Source organism: Carassius carassius, chromosome 11 (assembly GCF_963082965.1).
Source record: "Carassius carassius chromosome 11, fCarCar2.1, whole genome shotgun sequence".
NCBI lineage: Eukaryota > Metazoa > Chordata > Actinopteri > Cypriniformes > Cyprinidae > Carassius > Carassius carassius.
Genome location: NC_081765.1, coordinates 31,865,285 through 31,887,493, shown reverse-complemented (window position 1 = coordinate 31,887,493; position 22,209 = coordinate 31,865,285). Strand labels below are relative to the sequence as shown.

At 37.1% G+C, this 22,209-nt stretch overlaps 1 protein-coding gene across 4 annotated transcripts in view; it reads right to left on the bottom strand.

The window, feature by feature from the left end:
- Positions 1–11,676: 11,676 nt before the first annotated feature.
- LOC132153204 (growth factor receptor-bound protein 14-like) overlaps positions 11,677–22,209 on the bottom strand; it is an 86,241-nt gene continuing 75,708 nt past the window's right edge. For all 4 annotated transcript variants that reach the window (XM_059562542.1, XM_059562543.1, XM_059562545.1 and 1 more), the window contains 8 exons: positions 21,222–21,332; positions 19,315–19,410; positions 18,443–18,505; positions 15,664–15,780; positions 13,742–13,811; positions 13,561–13,648; positions 13,291–13,384; positions 11,677–12,185 (listed from right to left, as the gene is read on the bottom strand). In XM_059562542.1, the coding sequence (XP_059418525.1) occupies positions 12,039–12,185; positions 13,291–13,384; positions 13,561–13,648; positions 13,742–13,811; positions 15,664–15,780; positions 18,443–18,505; positions 19,315–19,410; positions 21,222–21,332 (786 nt within the window). In that variant the 3' untranslated portion in view covers positions 11,677–12,038. The remainder of the gene's footprint in view (positions 12,186–13,290; positions 13,385–13,560; positions 13,649–13,741; positions 13,812–15,663; positions 15,781–18,442; positions 18,506–19,314; positions 19,411–21,221; positions 21,333–22,209) is intronic.

Here is a 22,209-nt window from a genome sequence, read left to right as displayed (position 1 = left end):
CAGTGTGTGCTGCAGTGCAGTAGGGCTATGGGCTAGGAGGGCACAGTCATCAGCGTATTGCAGTTCATGAATTGTGGTGGTGGTGGTCTTGGTGATGGCTTGCAGGCGGCGAAGGTTAAAGAGGTTCCCGTCCAGACGAAACTGTAGGCAAACACCATCGTCGGGGCTGAGGGAATTGCGGGAGAGGAGGGTGACTGCTGCCAGGAAGAGATTGAAGATCACTGGAGCCAGTACACACCCCTGTTTCACTCCTACCTGCACAGGAAAGGAGGGGGATTGAGATGTACCCACAATCACAGAAGCCTGCATGCCATCATGAAACTGTTGTAGGATTTCCAGAAACCTTGGAGGCACTCCAAACTTCTCCAGAATGACCCAAAGGACTTGGTGGTCAATGGTGTCAAAAGCCTTTGCCAGGTCGATGAAGGCAATGAACAGATCTTTATTCTGTTCTCTAGCCTTCTCCTGCAATTGGCGTAGAACAAAGATCATGTCGGAGGTGGACCGATCCTTTCTGAAGCCGCACTGTGACTCAGGAAGGATTCTCTCTGTGATGTGCTTAGTAAGACGAAACAGCATGACCTTTGTTAATACTTTCCCTGCCACAGAGAGCAGGGATATCCCACGACTGTTTCCACAGATGGACTTGTCCCCCTTTTTCTTGTGGATAGTAACAATGTGAGAGTCTTTCCAGCCTTGTGAAACAGCTTTTTGTGCCCATATTATCTGGATAAGTTGGTGGAGATTTTTGGTGAGCAGATACCCGCCTTTCTTTAGAGCCTCTGCAGGGATTCCATCAGGACCAGCAGACTTATTGTCTTTGAGACTTCGTACTGCTGCCAGGACTTCTGAGAATCTGGGAGGGTCATCTAGTTCATGCACAGGTGGGAGCTGTGGAAGGTGCTGCAGGACAGTGGGTTCAGTCGGATTGTATTGGTTAAGGAGGGTGTTAAAATGTTCAGCCCAACGCTCAAGAATTTCTTGTTTGTCCTTGTACAGAATTGTGCCGTCTGCAGATCTGATAGGGGTGATTCTGCGTTTTTGGGGTCCATATAGTGATTTTATTGCATCGTAAAAAGCTTGAGAGTTGTTGGTGTCCGCATACCCTTGAATTTCATGGGCTTTCCTAAGCCACCAGTCATTCTCCATTATCCGTCGTTGCACCTCAGCACGGATCTTATTCCAGTGTGAGCGTAGAGAGGGAGATTGTGGATTAGAGAGGTGGGCAGAGAGGGCTTTACGCTTCTCCTCCAGGAGGTTGAGTATTTCAAGGGAGCTGTCGTCAAACCAGTCCTGGTGACATTTAGAGGTGAAACCAATTGTATCAGAAGCGGCTTGTTGTATAGCTGAGCTAAGGTTAGCCCATGCACTTTCAGCTGTATTGCGTAGGGGATGAGTGATAGTGGAGGAAAGGTTACTAGCCAAGCAGCGACGGTACGATGCAGTGATGTCAGGATATTTTAAAGCTCGAGTGTTGAGCCGTCTTGAGGGTTGTTGCCTGGCGTGTTTAGGTCGGACCTTTAGGTGTATCTTGGATCTGATCAGCCGATGGTCTGTCCAGCACTCCGCCCCACGCATTGCTCGGGTGATGGAGATTTCATGTAGATCTTGTTGCCGGGTTATAATGTAGTCCAGTAGGTGCCAGTGTTTTGATCTGGGGTGCATCCATGATGCTTTGTATTTATTTTTCATTTGGAAAGTTGTGTTGGTTATGACCAGTTTATGCCCAGAGCAGAGGGAGAGGAGTCGCAGGCCATTCCTGTTCATGTTACCAAAACCATATTTCCCGATTACCCAAGGCCAGAGCATGTTGCTGGTGCCTACTCTGGCATTGAAGTCTCCCAAAAGCATAAGTTTATCCGTGTGAGGAACTTTGTGAAGAGCTCTGTCAAGAGACTCCTAAAAGCCATCTTTGATGCTTTCTTCAGCATCCAGAGTTGGTGCATAAGTGCTTATTAAGTTTGCATAGCGACCCTTCGCAAGGGGAGTGCGCCAAGTCATCAGCCGCTCACTGATTCCCACAGGAGACTCTGGGATGTTCTGTAGCAGTCTGCTTTTAATGGCAAAACCTACTCCATATAGACGGCGGGCATCTTCTGGAAGGCCCTTCCAAAAGAAGGTGTATCCTTGCCCGACTTCTATTAGCGAGTCCTCTCCTGCGAGTCGGGTCTCACTCAAAGCTGCAATGTCAATGTTGTATTTGTTAAGCTCGCTCGCAACCAGGGCAGTGCGCCTGCGTGGTCGGTCAGTTCCAGTCTGCACATCAAGAAGTGTGCGTACGTTCCATGTAGCCAAAATTAATAGTTTCGATTTTTTATTTTCGAACGCGTAATGGGATGCCTTGACGACAGCGGTGGGCCGCCCAGGAGTGTAGGGAACAGGCAATGTTTGGGTCACCTTTTCTAGACCCTCCCCCCGATTGGGGGTGAGCAGTGCGGACCCTGAAGAGGGCTGCTCAGTCACACAAGAAGCTACCGAAGGTGGACGCTGTTCCAACCCATCCACACAACGACCATCACTCTTGTGCCGCCTCCGTGCAGGGCTCATGCTAAAGGCTGCCAGTCTGATCCAAGACCTGCCTCCGTCAAATTTACCCTATCGCCGAAGGACTTGTACGGTGAAGTGATAGCATACGCAGAGAGTGGATTAATGTGAAGAGAGAGGTGCGCAAACCCTATCTCCACAGCTTCACTCCAGAATCCAATATCTAGTGGCAGGAGATAAACTCTAGACAAGCAGATGGACAGTGGAGTTGCAGGGGGCTGCCAGGTCTCTGTCTGTTGAGCCTGCCTCTCGCATATCCCCAACGCGGCCTTGTCTTGAGGAAACGAAATGCTCACGGAAGACTACCCACAGAGCAGTGGAGGCAGCAGTCTTAGTTGATGGCGGACTGTACTCGCCATGTCGAGAATATCATTGGCATAAATGGAGTTTTTGCAACGGATCTAGTGATGCCACTCAACTAGTCCCTCCATACCTGATAGACCTCCGCTGTTGGTCCACGACTACTTATTCGTCTGGGGACAACCGCACGGAGCCCCCAGCTTATTTCGTAGCTTACCTTCATATCTGAAGGAATGTCCATTATCCGCCACCGATGGACGTGGTTGGTAGCAGTCAGCTCTGCCCCAACTTGCACTATACAGGCACATACATCTAGCATCATATCTGCAATTTTGAGCCTAAATATTAGATGATTAGGTGGTGTTGGCGCAGGTGTTAGGAGGTGTTGGCGCCGTGGATAAGACACATGCCTTTGGTGTGAGAGACCTGGATTCGAATCCACTGTGAGACACGAATGAGTCCCTGAGCAAGACACTTAAACCCTAGTGTCTCCAGAGGCGTGCGACCTCTGACACATATATAGCAATTGTAAGTCGCTTTGGATAAAAGTGTCAGCTAAATTAATAAATGTAAATGATTGGTTGGAATGGCTGATGTTTCATCAATCAGTGATTCATAATTAAGCAATATCATACTCACGCTCAATAAACAAGAAATTAATACTCATTTAAACTTATATTTTACACACAATAATGCCAGCCATTTAACAAAAATGGTTCCAAACAAAGCAAGAACAAATCAACAATGTGTCTCACACCCCCTAAACAGAGTGAATGATGCAAATGAATCATTTATAAAGGCAGCTGAACAAACAGTGATTTTGAAAGAATCAGCTGAGTAAATGAAATGATTCCATGACTCGCACATACAGCACATCCCTGAATAAATCAGAGTACATCACAACATACAATGACTCAATCATACAGATTATAGACGTCACTTGACGCAACCTACTGGTGCAACAAAATGTAACTGGAAAAAAACTGCTGTAAAATACTCCTTTAATATTCTCTAATTTAATCTAATTAACTACTCCTAGAAATTTAAAGGGGTTTTGATGATTGGATTCAGAGCCTATAGGATGATGTTCCTGCTTCACAGGAAATGCTGTGTGAAGTCCTCAGCAACAGAATGAACCCTATGGTAATGTCTCCTTCTGTTGTTCTGTGTGTGTGTTTTACAGAAGCCCGACAGGATTGTTTACAGCAGAGTGAAGTCACTTGCCTCCTGTAATCCTTGCTTACTTTGCTGGCGGTTCACTACCTTTGGGGCTTTGCTGCCATTAGCACTGGCATTAATGGGGACTAGAGTTGTTCGTGCCTTGGGGCCCAGCTTGACCCCTTTCGAGGGAACCCTTCCTGTGACACACTCTTGTTATGTACCTTCACCTTCAGTCACAGCATGCTTCACCTCAGCTCCTGACCAGGTGCATCCAGCAGACAACAGCCTGGGAACTACAGCTGATTTTCACTAAGTACTTACAGTGGTTGTGCTATCAGTGTATAAAATTGGATGAATTGTTGCAATTCTTTTTTGAGGCAATTACATCAAATCAGCCTATATGCCACTAAAACAAACATTTTTCTGGGAAACGGGATGTATATTAATTTCACCAGTGCGTAATGCATATGTTAAATATAAATGACAGCCAGTGTGTGTGTGCTCTTTTCCATTGCAGACATATTTGTGTGCCATTGCACAAACACACAATTATTTGTCCCACTGTGCATGCAACAGAAAACCTCTTTCCATGCATCATTTCTTAATTTGTGTCCGTGCATTTGTGTCAAACACAATCAGCACTGGATACTCCTTATTTGCATAAAGTTCAACTTTTCTACACTTTGTCAAGTTGCTGGCCAAAATGAAAGACTTTCACTTTGTTGCTGCAAGTTGCTTGTTTAACTAATAGGTTTCCCAGTATATTAATACCTAAGTATTTTATTGTCAAAAAAATACCATTTGCATCATCATGCATTATTAAAAATGTGCCACTGAAGAGGCGTTTTTTTGTGTATTAAACTGTAAAGTGCTATCAAAATGTTTTAGTAAAATAAAATATGTAAATATAGCCATTTATGACTTTGAATTGTTATTCTGGTGCATATGAAGGGGTGAAATTACCTGCTGAAGTGTGCATTTAAAAAAAAAAATATGTATCAATATTTCTCTTGAATATTATACATATGCAATGTATAAAATATCAAATAAATATAAAAATAGAAATCTGTATGTATACATACATAAATAAATAAATATATATATATATATGTATACATACAAACACAAACACACACACACACACACAGGAATACTACCACAAGGTTGAATAAAATATGCAAATAAGAAATAAATACTATTGTTTTGAGCTATATTGTGGAGCACTATGTATTGTAGGAAGCAGGCAGTCAGAGGAGGGCCCCAGACACTGGGGCCTTATAGCCAAGCAGATCACTGTTATCCACAGGCACTTTGGACTGCATTTAGCAGGATGAATTCATTAAGGAGTGCTTTCTCTCAAGTGCTCTCTCTCTCTGACAGCTGCTCTCTCTATGTAGAACCCTGCAGCCAAACACAGATCAGTGGGAGAAACACATCCACAGGAGCATTTAACAGCAGACCTTGGAAGACGAGGAGTGTGTTTAAGACATCACTGCATCTATATCCTCCAGATCTGAGAAGTGAAAGTGTTCTGCCGCTCGGGGTGGGAGGAGAAGAGAGACGCCGTGTTTAAACTCACAACAGGGATTAAGAGCGGTTCAACTATCACATGCACGTTATTTCATACGAATGGTGCACAGGATTTGTGATCACTACAGAGCTGCAGATTCTCACATGCCACCCAACGGGTCACTCAGCAGATGGCAGCCAGAGAAACATGCTAATTGTGCAGTGTGCACTGCAGATGCTGCCGAAGGGAAGGTCTCTGACAACCGATTTCTCAATCTTCCAATTTCAAACTACTGCATCAGAATGATTGTGTTATTGTTCGGCACAAGATATTGCAAAAGTATCAGTATGCACACACACACACACACACACACACACACACACACACACACACAAACAATGACAAAAATGAGAAAAAGCACAAGCTATTTACACCAAGTGAAGGTAGATGATCTTTTAGTAAACAGTGATGAATACAGTTTGGAAAAAGTATATTGTAAATAGCAACAGATAACATTTTGTTTACTCTGGTTTTTGATGGCAACATGCTGTGATACTATATTTGTACTAAGAGTAAAGTGTCTGACCAGCAGTTTAAAGATAAATAAAATAAAATAAAAAAACACGTGGTGTTATTAAAGCATGAATAAAATTACTTAAAACTGCACTTGTTGTTTTTATATCACAAATAAAATTAAATTAAACTGTACTTGGTGTTATTAAATGACAAATTAAATAGATTAAAATTAACTAAATAGAAATAAATAGAAATATATGTAATAGTATCCTAGAAATATAAATAGAAGTGAAGAAAAATTAAATAAAAGTTGGTTTCAGGAATTCTAATAAAAATGAGAATATGCATTATGCAATATTGTATGCAATATACAATAAAATACAATCTATATTTATCTTATCAAATAATATTTTATATTACATAGTACTTTTAAACTGTTAGTATTTATTATTTATTACAAACAATTGTATAGTATTAGAAAACATTCCTCTTTCTCTCCTTTTTTCATGAATTCAGACAATATTAACAATCAGACACATTTAACAGACCATATACTGTTTGTTTGTTGCCCTCAACTAATGTATCTGCTAAATAAAGTGTGTTTAAAAATGCAGTCTCACCTTGTAGAAGTAGAACAGCACTTTCCGAAGATAATCCACAAGATAATCCATCCAATTTACAAATGATTAGTCCGATTGGGTTTTGTTGCTAAAAGCCGTAGAGAGAAGAACCGGTTTAACAATCATTTACTGTCATCTTGTGGAGAGAGGAATGTAACGCAGTCTCACAGTGCCCTGTCTGTGCAGTTTTAGATATTTTAGATAGTTTCTTTCACTGTTCTGTTTATTTGTAAATCAGAGATGATTAGTAACTGATTTCATGTAATCTGGATTACGTAATCAAATTACAGAAATCAAGTATTTGTAATTAGATTTAATTATTTTTTCAATCGTAATCAGACTACAGTTACGTTTTTATGGATAACATGATTACATATTATTTACACATTAAATATAAAATATTCCTAATTCCCTAATTCCTATTTTTTCCCTTTTTTAATGTTTCGGAATGCCAGCATTTTTATGCAGTTTCCCAGCTAACAAAAATATGTAGAACGTTCTGCTAACATCTCCTCAAGTTATGAAAACATTATTTCTTAATGTTCTCTGAATGTTAAAAAAAAAAAAAAAAAAAAAAAATATATATATATATATATATATATATATATATATATATATATATATATATATATATATATATATATATATATATATATATATATATATTCATGTTCATCATCATCATCATCTTCTTCTTCAAAAATAAAAATTTAATAACATCCAAATTAAAAGTTTCAGAAAAAAGTTCCATGCATGAACAATGTATACACAACGTTTTTGTGAACTAACAAACATTCTCTTAACATTACTGGAAGAACATTTCTTCATAACAAATAACCAATCAAAGGTGTGGCTTACTTTCTGTAAAATAAAAGTTGTTGGCTGTTTTTTTTCTCTCTCACCATTGCAGAAGTTGCCTCAACTGTGTTGCTTTGCCATATAACTTCTGTTCAGTTGGTCCTGAACTGACTCCGTGGGGTTTGATTCTGGACACTGAGCTGGCCGTCCAGCATTTGAAGTAAATGTTGTCCTGTCATAGCCCGGAGGTTTGTTTTGTGTCCTTTTCTTGCTGTAGGATGAACCCCTGACCCACTATGGGTGAGTACCAGAGCGTGCAGCATTGTGTTGGAAGGATGTGCTAGTGTTTTTGCTTCAGGGTACCACTCACTTTGAGCAAATCACAGACTCTGGATCCAGCAAAGACCCCCGGAGCATCATGCATCCTCATCCATGTTTGACTATTGGTGTCACACAATAAAAAACATCCTTTCACCTACTCAACACCAAAAAAAAAAAAACCCTGTGAAATGGATTCTTGTTCTTCAATGTTCTTCATTGTCTATTTTGTTATTTAGAAATTGCATGACAAAAACTTTTGACCTATTGATAAAAACTCAACGTTTGCACAACAACAGCATGATTATTTTGTTGAGCAAAAATAATTATGGTTTGCAGAACTAATAGGCCTAAGCAAAATAAGACCTAAGAACAAGGTTTTTCAAGTTTATTTGCTGTCAGTGTCATGAAACCTATAGGAAATACAAGTACAAAAATCTGTTTCATATTCATTATGAAAAACAACAACAACAGTTCAGTGCTGCACTGAAAATAACATGGAAGCAACACTGAACTGTGAGTTTACTGTAAATGAACAGGTTCACGGTTACAGAGGAGAAAACATTTGATCAGATATGATCTGATTGACATTCTGGAAATATGACTTGTAGTATAATTTAAATGCTGTTTGATTAAACCAAAAACATAACATGTCAAAGCCAGATTTCACCTTAAAAATAAAAATCATCGTAAGAAATTTAAATTTTAGGATAATTACCATAACAAAACTTTACAATTTAATCATTTAAATTATTTTATGCATTGCAGTAATGAGAAGTCTTGGGGAAAATGTGCTTAATCATATTTTTGTGTGTTTGTGTGTGTGTGTGTGTGTGTGTGTGTGTGTGTTATGACCCAGTTCTTGAGATTTCGTGAGAAAAGCATGAATTGAGAAGATATGCATACTATACACATACTCCAGCATTCACACAGCTGTAGAAAAAATATGTAGATGAATATGACAGCAATAACAGAACTCAACACATAAAATAATAACAACAGTAATAAAACTAACAGTCAGAAAAAAGGAAATCTTATCATATATTGGATCAGAAATCAAGTTGCCAGTGTTCAAACTACAGTGCAATCATGACCTTGGCCATCTGAAAGTCTTTTTTTAATTGTATTTTTATTTTAATACACAGCTGTAAAACTATTTATAATATTATTTTCATTTTAAATGTCATTCTACAAGAAACATACACATAAAATGTCAGCGAGAATGCAGAAAGCACACCAATAGTTTGTTTCTTCAACAGAAATCGCAGCCCATGACATTGATTTGGACAGTTAGCTTAGTTATTGTACAATTATACTGGCTATTTAAAACGGATCATTGGTTATTAGTTTTTACATGAGCTCTGCCGGATCTGTGTCATCAGGTCTGTTTTCATAAAAAACTGGAAAAGATGTCACTTTTGATTGTTTTACTATTACAAATGTTCCAAATCAGGTGCATGACATTCTTTACCTGAATTCCATGGAAGGCATTTTCTGCCAAATTTAAATAAATAAATGAAATGATTAAAATTAAAACCAGATTAACTATTTCATTACAGAAAACTGTACGAAAAATATGTGACAAAATTGAGAATGAAATTAAATGATTTCATTTTCACGGTGACATACCTGTCAAATTGAAAAATAAAATGCAATTGGTGATTTCACATTTCATTTTCAATACAGTCTCGAGGCAAGACTGCCAATATTAAAATGAAAAGCCAAACGTGAAAAAGAAACTACACATACAGTTTTAACAAAGCTCTTTATTAACGCTCACGCAATAATAGTGACACAATTCAAATTTAAATGTAAATTTTACTTGTCATATTAATTCCTCTTTTATTTCACTGTTCTCATTTTTGTTTTCATTTTCAAAGACAACCTGCATGCAAATTATATGTTAATGAGTGGGTGTGGCTTATTCAAGTAACGGCGCTAGAGACAGTCGTCGAAGTCTCGTGTGCATGAGTTGAATGGTGGTTGAAACAATGTGTGAAACGACATTAAAATGTGAATATATTGTAATCGAGACATGGCGAATCTGTTAGTGAGCTTTTGCGGGAAGCTGCTGCAGCATTAGAACGTGGAAGAAACAACCAGCCTGACCAGCATGCGTCAAACCCTCGACCCACTGCAGTTCCTTGGCCTGAGCCTCCACGAGACTCCCCGGAAAATCTGCTGTCTGCTGAGTTTTGACGGCTGCAAAATGTCCAAGTGTATCCAAGATAGATTCAACTCGTAGCAAAATGAAGTCATTATCATCCGAAATGTTTGCTAGCTGGTTTAATTCTGCTGCTATACTGGCCATAACCGCCATTATAGCTCCTCCACGTAACAACGTAACTGAGCCACACCCACTCATTAACATATAATTTGCATGCAGGTTGTCTTTGAAAATGAAAACGAAAATGAAAACAGTGAAATAAAAGAGGAATTAAAATGACAAGTAAAATTTACATTTAAATTTGAATTGTGTCACTATTATTGCGTGAGCGTTAATAAAGAGCTTTGTAAAAACTGTATGTGTAGTTTCTTTTTCACGTTTGGCTTTTCATTTTAATATTGGCAGTCTTGCCTCGAGACTGTATTAAAAATGAAATGTGAAATCACTAATTGCATTTTATTTTTCAATTTGACAGGTTATGTCACCGTGAAAATGAAATCATTTAATTTCATTCTCAATTTTGTCACATATTTTGCGTACAGTTTTCTGTAATTAAATCGTTAATCTGGTTTTAATTTTAATTTTAATCATTTCATTTATTTATTTAAATTTGGCAGAAAATGCCTTCCATAAATGCCATTGTCTATAAAAATCAATTTCAAATGTACAACAATTGTTTGATCTGTCATCCGTGTTGATGTGATTTCTCTCACCCGTGCATGCAGTTCTTGAATGTAAACCATGTTGGCCATCATTGGCAGTCATCAGGAGGAAGTGATACATTCCACGGCGTGATACAGCAGAGGATCATCTCAAGTGTTCATGTTATGTGCGTTGGTGACGGATCGTCATCTACGGCATGCACAGAAACAGATTCTCTTCAGCAAACACGTCGTTTATAAAATACCTGAATTTTTCTGATGCATGATAAAAAGAATAAAAAGAAACCCCTGGAAAACAGCAACAGTTTGAGCTTATTAAGTGTTCAGATCATGGCTATCCCATACCATTTTAAGCCGAGTGCACATGGGACAGTTTTTTCTTGTCAGACTGTGCAATAAAGGTCAACTTTAGGTCAGACTGTACATCTCATACATCTCATCTTAAACTTGAGTCATGACTAACAGCTTTAACTGGATATTATATTTTATTATTTATAACAGTAGCTCTAATATTGCCCAAATGGATGCTGACAAATATTTTATTTTTTATAAAAATGTATGGATGTTTTATTAATTAATAATTAAAATCTGGTTCCAGTTGAGTGCTGTTACTGATATATGTTTGACCATGAAGTAAAATTAAATTGTGAGTTTTATTAATATTTTTTGTAATACATTTTATTTATTTAATTAGGTAAATTAAATAATATTTGTAAAATTATTTAATTACAATTAAATATTACATAAAATAATAATGATAATAAAAATAATAATTATTATGAAACTGTCATGAATCTATTCGGGGGACAAAAACTTACATTTTGTACTTATTCATGCATGAAGAAATCTTTTACCCAAGGAAAATATATAGAAAAAAAAGGAAAAACATAATAATGTCTTTTCCCATCAACAATGAATGTAAAATAAAATGAAAACATGAGTGTGGATCATGATCTCCTATACTAAAATAAAAAATAATAAGTAGAATATTTTTATTAAATGAAAATTGAATCTTTTTTCTTTAATTTTAAGGGGGTAATAATGATAATTATTATTGTTTTTAATTATATTATTATTTAATATAAATATAATTATATATTCCCAAGATTAAACTGTGAAATGACAGTAAATCGTTGCATGTGCACCCGGCTTGACTTTGTTCACACCGTACAGAGACCCAAGACGGTCTGCCGTTAAACATCAGTTTTGTTTGATAGCTTAATAAGGTGGTCTCATCCACACGGAGAGTCTTTGTATCAGGATATAGTGCATTATACATTCCCATCTACACTGCTGCACCACAGACGATCATCCAGTCTCTTTAGTGATGCTCGTCCATCTCAAAGTCTTAGAGTTCAGACCCTAATGCTCATCAGGGAGTGGACAGTGAAACGGTTTCCTGTCCAAGGCACAAGCTGATGTCCAGAAGGTCCCGCAGTGGTTCAGAGGGCAATGCGGGCACAGTGATGTTTCAGCTTGCAGGGCAGAATGCCTCTGTTCAGCTGGTAAAACTCAACTAGCTGCAGCAGGTCAGTGAAACGCGTGTGTCCGTCGTCCAGACTGTAGAAGAGCTCTCCGTCCTCTTCAACCTGACAGTCCCACACACACACACACACACACACACAGGAAGAGCGTTACAGCTCAGATCAACATCACAGAAATACATGTACTGCCTCTTGCCATGATCAGGGTACACTTTGTAAAGCATCATAACCATAAATTACACTTTAGACTTAGACTTAGATAGTCAGATAAACTATAATCTAACACCAAACTAACTTCGCATGGAAACAAGGTTGTTTGGTGACACTTTAGTTTAAGGTCCAATTTTCACTTTTAACTAACTGCTTATTAGCATGCATAGTACTAGTATATACACATTCTGTATGACCATATTCTACATCCCTTAATCCTGTCCAATACCTAAACTAAACAACAAGTTTACTAACTATTAATAAGTAGCAAATTAGGAGGCAAAAGTCTGGATTGGACCTTAAACTAAAGTGTGATTGGTTGTTTCAAATATCTTCCTCTCAAATCTGTGGAATTGATACTTTAAGGGTAGTAAAAATATTTACAATTATTATCTAATTTTAATAGTAAAAAAAAAAAAAAAAAAAAAACAATATATATATATATATATATATATATATATATATATATATATTTTACTATTAAAATTAGATAATAATTTTAAATATTTTTTATATATATAATATTTAGCCATGTCTCAAATTATAACACTCCTTAAAACTGTGACACCCATGCATTTATATGCATATTTTACACACACACAACAATATTTTTTATTAATTTAAGGATAATATAAGCTTAAATATAATCATTAACTTGCCACTTTAAACCAGCACTATCCTAGTTAGCTCCTACTGAGTGACAAACATCTTAGTTTACTCAAAAAAATGGCAAAGTTGTTAACACATTTTTTTCTGAATAAATTATACATTTATTATAATATATACTATTATAATATAGTTTTAATTAATATTAATAATTTGTTTGTTTAATACATTTTTTCTGTAACACATTTTTTTCTAGTTTGTTCAATTAAATACAAAATGTATTATTTTTATTTAGAAATAATAGTAATGAATTGTAATTAATTTCTTGAAAAATCATATTTTGTACCGTACTCATGGAAAGTGCTACGGTTCATTTGTGTTGGGTCAGACTTACTGGAACAATCTGAAAGTGTTTGATTTTCTGCGTGTGGCACAGTGACAGGACAAATGTCCTCGGGTTACTTTGACTGTCCCTCACCAGAAACACCCTGAGAAGAGAGAAAGAAATGACTCTATAGATTCAGAAAACAAGAAGCTTCGGTTTATTGCATCTTCACAATCAAGTGTTTTGAAAATGACATCATTGTGTAACTAATCAATGAGAATAATAACATAAAAATAATCAAATAAAAATCGATATTATTCTAGTTTTAAATGAATATACCCATCGATGAGGCCCTGCTGACTGATTAGTTTCTGAGCCTCGTCCCGGGACAGTTTGCAGTAAAACCACGGCTGAGCCACATGGATAGCTAGAGAAGAGAATGACATCCTTATGTCAGACAGATGGAGGGAGGATCATCAAGTTTTTACTCTGTTTTGTTGACGTGTGTTTGTGCGCTGACCTATGCTGGACATAGAGCTCTGAGAGGCGGACGGACTCCCATGAGAGCTCAGCCTGTGGCAGCTTTTCCTCTAGAGAAGATGAGAACACATACAAATGTATATATAAAGTATTACATTTCTTTATATCATATTTTCAATATTTTCTTTTAGCGGTCTGATCAAATAATGCATCCAAAAAACAGAGATACTACAAAAGTAATAACTGCAGTTAACTGTTCACACTGGATAAAGGAAAAATTTGTGGAAACAACACTAACACTATTTATTTATTTATTTATTTTAGTTAAGTTTAATGCAGAGAGGCTATTAAAGGGGACATAACATGGATATTTTATGATATATATTTTTATATTATGAATGTATAATGTTTTCCTTGAGGTTCACTGATAATGTTAAGAGTTATTTTTCACTAGGGCTGTAGCTATCGAATATTTAAGTAATCGAATATGCTACCAAAAAATTCCATCGATTAATCGAGTAATCGGATAAAATGTGTTTTTGCTTATATAATAAATATTAATTATGCAAGAGAAAATAAGACTCCTGGGTCTCTTAAAATGAACAACCAAGTTTCCTTTTTTAGAACTGTACCTGTACTGTGAACAATGACAATAAAGTTGACAGATGAATTAAGTGCATTTAAGTGCCATTCAGTTGGGGTTTTAAATAAAGCATTTTCTGAGATGCACATTAAACATTAAACACCTAAAACATTAATTAAATTTATCTTTTAATTATTGAAACTTAACTTTTTGGTACTAAACCGCAATAACGAAACTAAACAGGACTTTTATTTTGACGGGTTGACGTACCTTTACAGTTCAGTGTATGTGATGTGAGGCTAGTTTTACTCAAATCAAACAGTCAAATGCTCATGAAGTGACTGTCAGAGCAGTTCTGGAGATGTTGTTCATGTGTTCACGTCCTTATTTAGTGAGAAAGCAGACGCTGAAATCACCGCGAGTGTCACGCACGCTTCAGTGTGTGTGATAAAGGAAGATGCGCTTCTGCTCCATTCATTAACAGAGACACGCAGAACATGCAGGATTCATATTTAAATAGACTGTTTCCAGCTTAATATTAACAGATATTAGTCCATATCATGATTTGATGTAAGTTCAATTACCTATTTTTGATTAATTCATTCAAAATTTGGCAAATTCTGTGCCATTCCGCGTTAAACTGTAAATTCCGTTTTTATGACTGGATTCTGCATCGCGGAAATCATAGGGCCCTAGCTGTGGTATGCCAGCTCTATCGTGCAATGGACACACGCCACGACGTTCTCTTTATGTTTGCCCGCGCCCTCAAATCAGAACACTGCTGATTCCTTGTGTCTCCTTCCGCTTTGTGGGTGACGCAAACGCATTGTGTCACATTAAAAAAAAATAATTGCGAAAGAACCTGACGTGAGATTTAAAATAAATTAAAAGAGGTTTCGAGGCAGAGGAATTTGCCTCGATAATTTTTTGTAATCGAGTTACTTGAGTTACTCGAGGAATCGTTTCAGCCCTATTTTTCACACACACACACACACACACACACACACACACACACACACACACACATACATATATATATATATATATACATATATATATATATATATATATATATATATATATATATATATATATATATATATATATATATATATATATATACATATATATATATATATATATATATATATATATATATATATATATATATATATATTAATGTAGAAAAAAAACAGGGTCATTCTGACCCTCTTTTTACAATGCTCCATTTTTAAGGGGCATTTCTGATAAAGGGGATAACACACAGTTTCGCTAGTCTCATGTTAATCTTGAGAACCTATAGAGTAGAATTACATCCTTCATATCTCTGAAGAGTCTTCATCACAGTCTGTCACAATCTAGTATGCAGTGTGCGTTACCCTCCACGACAGGCCCTCCTCCACAGCCACTGACAGCACCTCTGATGGGTTCTCGATCACCCGACTCTTGTGTCCTGAGAAGTCCATGGCCACCAGCGAGTTCTCTGAGATGCTCCTCTGAAAACACATGTAAAGATGCGATAGTAAATCTCATGAAGAACATTACCATTTCGCCCCCCAAAAATTGGAATTTCTGAATTCAGTATCATATTTGATACATTAGCTTACATATTAATTTTATGGCTCATAAATCTCATACTCGAGGAGGAAAAGATATGCAATTTGGTGCATTTTTGCTATAAAATTTTATATGGTCAAAAAGTAAGATGATGGGTAGTTAGATATTGAACATTTAAAGGCAGAGTACGTGATTTGGTTGAAAAACATTTTTGTTATGCTAGTTGAAAGTCAGATCCCGATAGCAATCACTTTTAATCACAGTTAATGCTCTATATGTATTAATATTGTTTGTGGAAGGTGTAGGACTATAACTTGTTCTTCCAATCATATTCGGCGGTCCGAGGGCTAAGATAGGCTGTCCTCCTCGCCTGTCAACATATGTATTTGCATACCTCCATACACCCTGTTCGCTCAGACGTGATCTGTCATCAGCTCGTTCCATTACATTACTGCAGACCGAGCGAGAATGGAAGGTGTTATTATTGTAATATTATGTGCTTTGTACGGTAATGTTTTCTCACCAGTGAATGAGACATGAGCTTATCTTACAGCGTTGCATTCATCCACTCATTGCACTCATCCAATTTCATTGTGTCGCTGGTTGGCCTCTAGTCTGCCTGATCGCTTTTGTGTGTTTTGGAGGAGGCGTGGCTTTGGAGAGTAATGTGCAGGGAGGGTGGGATCTTATGCTTTGAAAGCTAGCTTGCTATTGCCTCCCCTATTCCTTTAATAATATCAATATTTAAATTTAGCTTCAGTTTTAGTTTTAGTTAACTATAATAACCCTGACTGCAAAATGCATAAATTATAAATAAATTCAATTGCTTCTTTAAAGCAGCTCTACAGAAGATATTATTGTTATTAGATCATCTATGAATTCTATGGATCTACGAATAGTCATTTGAACTCATCTATGAATTCAGTCTCACTGGTCTTAGTCTGAGATGGATTTTGTTATTTTTCTACATGAACACTGGTTACTTTGTTCAGGCGCCTCTGAAGAATGTTGAGTTGAGAAGGGCTTACAGCTGTGCTGGTTTTCAAGAGCAGACTCACTTATCAAACAAAAGAAGGACTTCCTTCCACAGCGATGCCTATAGCGAGGGAAGCAGTGATTATGACTTCTGAAAGGTCCTTAATCTCAGCCATGTGCTCGTATCCATACAAACGCACTAATACATGAGCACTGAGGGTTTATGACAATGGATGATAGAATAATTCCACATACACACAATAGCTTCACCTCATTCTGCATCAACTGCTTATCTGTGTCTGAGGAACAAAGTGAAATAAAGCAAATCCAGACACACAGAGGGCCCTATAATACATCCGGCGCTATGCGACGCAAGGCACAGCACAAGTGTGTTTGCTAGTTTCCGTCCGGCACCGTTCACATTGTCCCATCCAGTGCCACGTCGTTTAATTAGCAAATGCATTTGCGCTGATTTGTGCGCCCATGGGGGTGCTGGTCTAAAAAAGAGGTGCGTTCAGGCGTATTGCTGGTGCAATGCTATTTTAAGGAGCTGAAAATAGACTGCACCATAGACCAACTCAAAACTGGTCTAAAGTCTGGCGCAATGTTTTTTCTTTGTATTTAAAGAGTGTGTTAGTATAGGCAGGTCCACAACACACACACACATATATATATATATATATATATATATATATATATATATATATATATATAGTTAAACAAACTGATGCATTAGAATTTAGAGCTAGAATTTAGCGGAGATTAAGCTAATTGTATTAATTTATTTAAGTAAATAGTGTGCCTCATTAAAAATATTTCATAAATTCATAATATTTCAAAATAAATACAATTGTCCTAAAAATAGGTGCATATATATATATATATATATATAATTTTATGAGGAAATATATGGAGGCCATAAGAGACCATGCATTATTTTTTTTTTCTGTCTTGTTTTCTCATGATCAGAACATTCTTTCAACATTCAGAAAACATTCTTTCAACATTCTTTGAACATTCAGAAAACATTAAGAAGTTTTCCTGTAATCTTGATTTCATTTTCTCACAGCAGTTCACCATTTTTTTCTAGTCATCTGCAAACCATTTAATCATCATTTGTCAAACATCATTCTATACTGTAAGTGTGCAGACATTTTGGTCTCATTGGTGATGAAACGGACCGCACTGATCCTATAGTGTTTGAGACGATCGTGTTGCTGCCTTCATCTCAAGTGTCAGACACTGCTTCAGAAGTCTGACTACCACTTACATCAAACTAAAACACAATTCATTCATGATGCAGCAAGATATTGAGTTTAGAAATTACTTCTGTTTCCACAAGACCAAGAAAACAAGAGAAAACTAATTTTAAGAAACCTTTGTTAAATTAGATTACATCTTGAACTTTTAACCTTGAGCCTTTTTGAGTCTTTTTAAAATGATAAAGTGCTTTCTAATGAAAACAAGAAACCTGCCAAGGATATGCCGAGCAGAAATGACAGTGTTTCAGTGCTGGTTTCCACTGTACGACTGTACCGTGTTTATGGTTATTGTGGAGCTTCTCGTGGTTAAAACATTCTGCTGTGCTAAACATACATGACAGATTACAGACTAGAGTCTGCTCACCATTGGAGAACTCTTCTGCTTCTGATAGGGCTGGATGAAGTTCTGGTAAAGCTGCATACCGTACTGTGAACAAACAAACAAACAAACACACATTACAGCTCTGTTCCACAGCCTTCATAGGCAGCTGCCTTCTGAGGGAGCATCCTAACTGAGACATAACCTCAAAAGGCTCTGATTTAGAATAATACAAATGACTCTGTAGTTAAATTAAACTCCCAGGTAAAAAGGCTATTTATTTAAAATAAATAACTACATTGAAGCTATTTAATGTAGCCAATATATCTTTTTTTTTTTTCAAAATAAAAAAATAAATAAAAATAAATATATTTATATTTATTTTTATGGTTACAAAAGTAACCATAAACATAAATATATTTATATTTATTTTTACGGTTACAAAAGTAACCATAAACATTAACAAAAAAATTCTAATATATATTCTAATAGAAAATATTTCAAAAATCTCAACGACCCTAAACTTTGGAATGGTGGTATACATTTATTCTAAATGCAGCTTCTAAAACTGCATAACACATAGCTGAATGCAAAAAAAAAAAAAAAGGACACAAGGACTGAAATGAATTATTCCATTTGTGTGTGTGTATGTAGTCCATTGCAATGTAACGTATATAACTCTTAGTGATGCGTATGCATTACACTAACACAAATAACTATATTACTTTGCCACTAATCTCTGCGGAAATCGTCAAATCTAAGTGAAAATGAATGACTTCTGGCTGCTTTGTTTTTGCAGTTTATTATGTCAGGAGTACATTTGAACAGAGCCTCAGTTTGAGTTTCCTCACAGTTGAGGATTCAGCTGTCGCTGAGAGATGTGATGGGGACAAACCTTACAGTGAGACCGTTCTCACCTTGAAGAGGCGCATGGCTGTTACCCAACATGTCCTGGTCTGCTCATCATCTGCACAGAGCAGCTTCAGATCACGTGCAGAACTGGACTTGCTTGCCTGGATATAAGGACACATCTACACTTCAGAGCTCAGTTTTCCTTTCAGATAAGATCTTTCATAAATTGTTCCCTAAATGTTTCCTTGTTGTCATTTCAATGTATACTTTCTTCTTTTCGATTCATCCATTTTTTTTATTAAATAATTTATACAATTTATTTTTATTTCTTGTTTCTTTTATGCAATTTTTATGATCACTATTTTTATGTTAAGTGCATTGAATTGTGTATGAAATGAGCTATATAAATAAACTTTGTCTTGTTTAATATTTTTCATCATGCTAAAGTGTATATGTGGCGAGTGGGGCGGGGCTGAGGGACGTGGGAACAAGGAGTGAGGCCGGCAGTGATTGGGAAATCAGCAACACCTGCGACCCACCGCCGGTCTCGAGTCCCACAGAGGAGATGGAAGGATATAAAACTGGAGCGACGACAGTGAAGGACGAGAGAGGACCAGGCCTGGGCTTTTAGTTGTGTTTTGGTTTTTATATTGAGCGCATCAGTCGTCCGTGAGGGGCTGGTGCGCTGTTTTGTTTATTTTGTATCATTAAAATGTCCTTTGATTGTCCGCCGGTTCCCGCCTCCTTCTTCCCGGTGATTATTAGAGTTTAATCATTACAGTGGTGCCGAAGCCCGGGAGAAGGAGGGACGCGCTGCTGAAGATCCCTCGCCGCTGTGGTGAATCCGCGATGTCATCGAGCAGGCGAGGAGTGTGCCGCCATGGACGCTCGAGGCGGTGGGCTGGAGCTGCCGACCGCCCGCGATCTGGAGGGACGGCTGCCGTCCGTGAGGGAGCGGAGGAGTCGGCGCCGTTCGCCAGAGAGCCAGAGCCTGCTGCCGTCCGCCTGAATGGGGAGGAGCAGGGAACGGGGGACTCCTGCCGGCTGCCCAAAACCGGAGGAGCCGTCGCCGTCCACCGGGCGGCGGAGGAGTGTCGTGCCGTCCGCCGAGGGCCGTCCAGTGCCACCGCCAGGCACCGCGGAGGAGATCGCCCAGCCGGTGGAGGGCCGAGCAGCAGTGCAGGGGCCGAGGGACGTGGGAACAAGGAGTGAGGCCGGCAGTGATTGGGAAATCAGCAACACCTGCGACCCACCACCGGTCTCGAGTCCCACAAAGGAGATAAAAGGATATAAAACTGGAGCGACGACAGTGAAGGACGAGAGAGGACCAGGCCTGGGCTTTTAGTTGTGTTTTGTTTTTTATTTTGTGCGCGTCAGTCGCCGTGAGGGGCTGGTGCGCTGTTTTGTCTTTAATTTGTATTATTAAAATGTCCTTTGATTGTCCGCCGGTTCCCGCCTCCTTCTTCCGGATGAATAGGAAGTTTTAATTCATTACAGTATAATTAAAAGCTTCTTAAAAGCTTTTAGAAAGTTACAATTGTGTTTTTTCACTGTCTTAAATAACAAAAGCAATATTTTATGTTCATTTATTCATTTACTTGGTAAGTATCCATATACAGTCATGCTCCTGAAACAGCGATACATCATCTTTTAACTAATACAATACAATACATAGATTTTACAATACATTTTTCTAATATTCCCACTGTCACACGTCAGAGCAGAGATCAACTAAAGAAACATTACAAAGTTCACGAAAGATAAGGAGCCAGACAGATTGTTTGATGGCAGTTTTATAGAACCCACAATAAACAATAAATTTGAGACATAATGAGGGTTTATTATATCATAAAACCACTTTTAACACGGACCTCGACTGCTGCAATTGTTTATAATCCAGTCTTACAGTGAGATCATTTCTAAAGCATGATTTGAAGACAGAAAGTGTCTGGAAGTCTCTGCACTGAATTACCTTCACACAGAAGCCATAGTCTGTCGGGGCGCCGTAAACTTTTTTGGCAGATAATAACGTGTAGACGTCACTGTCACCGAACTCTGCAATGAACTGCAAGTGTCTGGGTTCCTTTAGAAAATAGAAAATAATAATAATTCAACATTAAAATAGGAATTCCACATCCAAAACAGACTTAACTGCTATCTATTCCTAAATTAACCATTAAATTGACACGCACACTATCTACAAAACAAATAAATAAAAGAGAAAAAAGTTCTCTGTTATCCAGTTGAGTTTGTGATCAGTTTATCAATATATGTGTTCTACAAATACTTAATTTCTACAAACTACATAATTTTTATATATTACAAAATAGAAATTAAAGAAGTGAGAAAAGTATCTGATGTTCACCAAGACAATAAAAAAATAGAGTAAATTATAATTTAAATCATTCTAATATGCTGATTTGTTGCTCAAGAAACATTTCTTGTTTTGATCAATGCTGAATACAGTTATGCTTCTTCATATTTTTGTGGAAACCGTGATAAAGGATTATTTGACGAATAGAAAGAACAGCATTTATTACATTTATTACAGCATTAAACAGAAAACTTTTGTAACATTGTAAATGTTTTCAATGTCACTTTTGATTAATGTGTCCTTGTTAAAAAGTGTGTAAAAAATCAGTCATTGAAATTTTGAACTATTCTAATTACAATTTTTTTGTTTTTGAAAGTAAAACGACAATTATGCTCACCAAGTAAAATACAGTAATATAGTGAAATATTATTGAAATATGAAATAATCCTTTTTTATTTGAATATATTATAAAATGTAATTTATTTCTGTGATCAAAGCTGTATATTCAGCATCATTACTCCAGTCTTCAGTGTGACATGATCTTCAGAAATCATTCTAATATGCTGATCTGCTGCTCAAGAAACATGAATTGTTATATAGTTAATATCAATGTTATAAATAGTTTGTATGCAGCTTTGTATTTTTA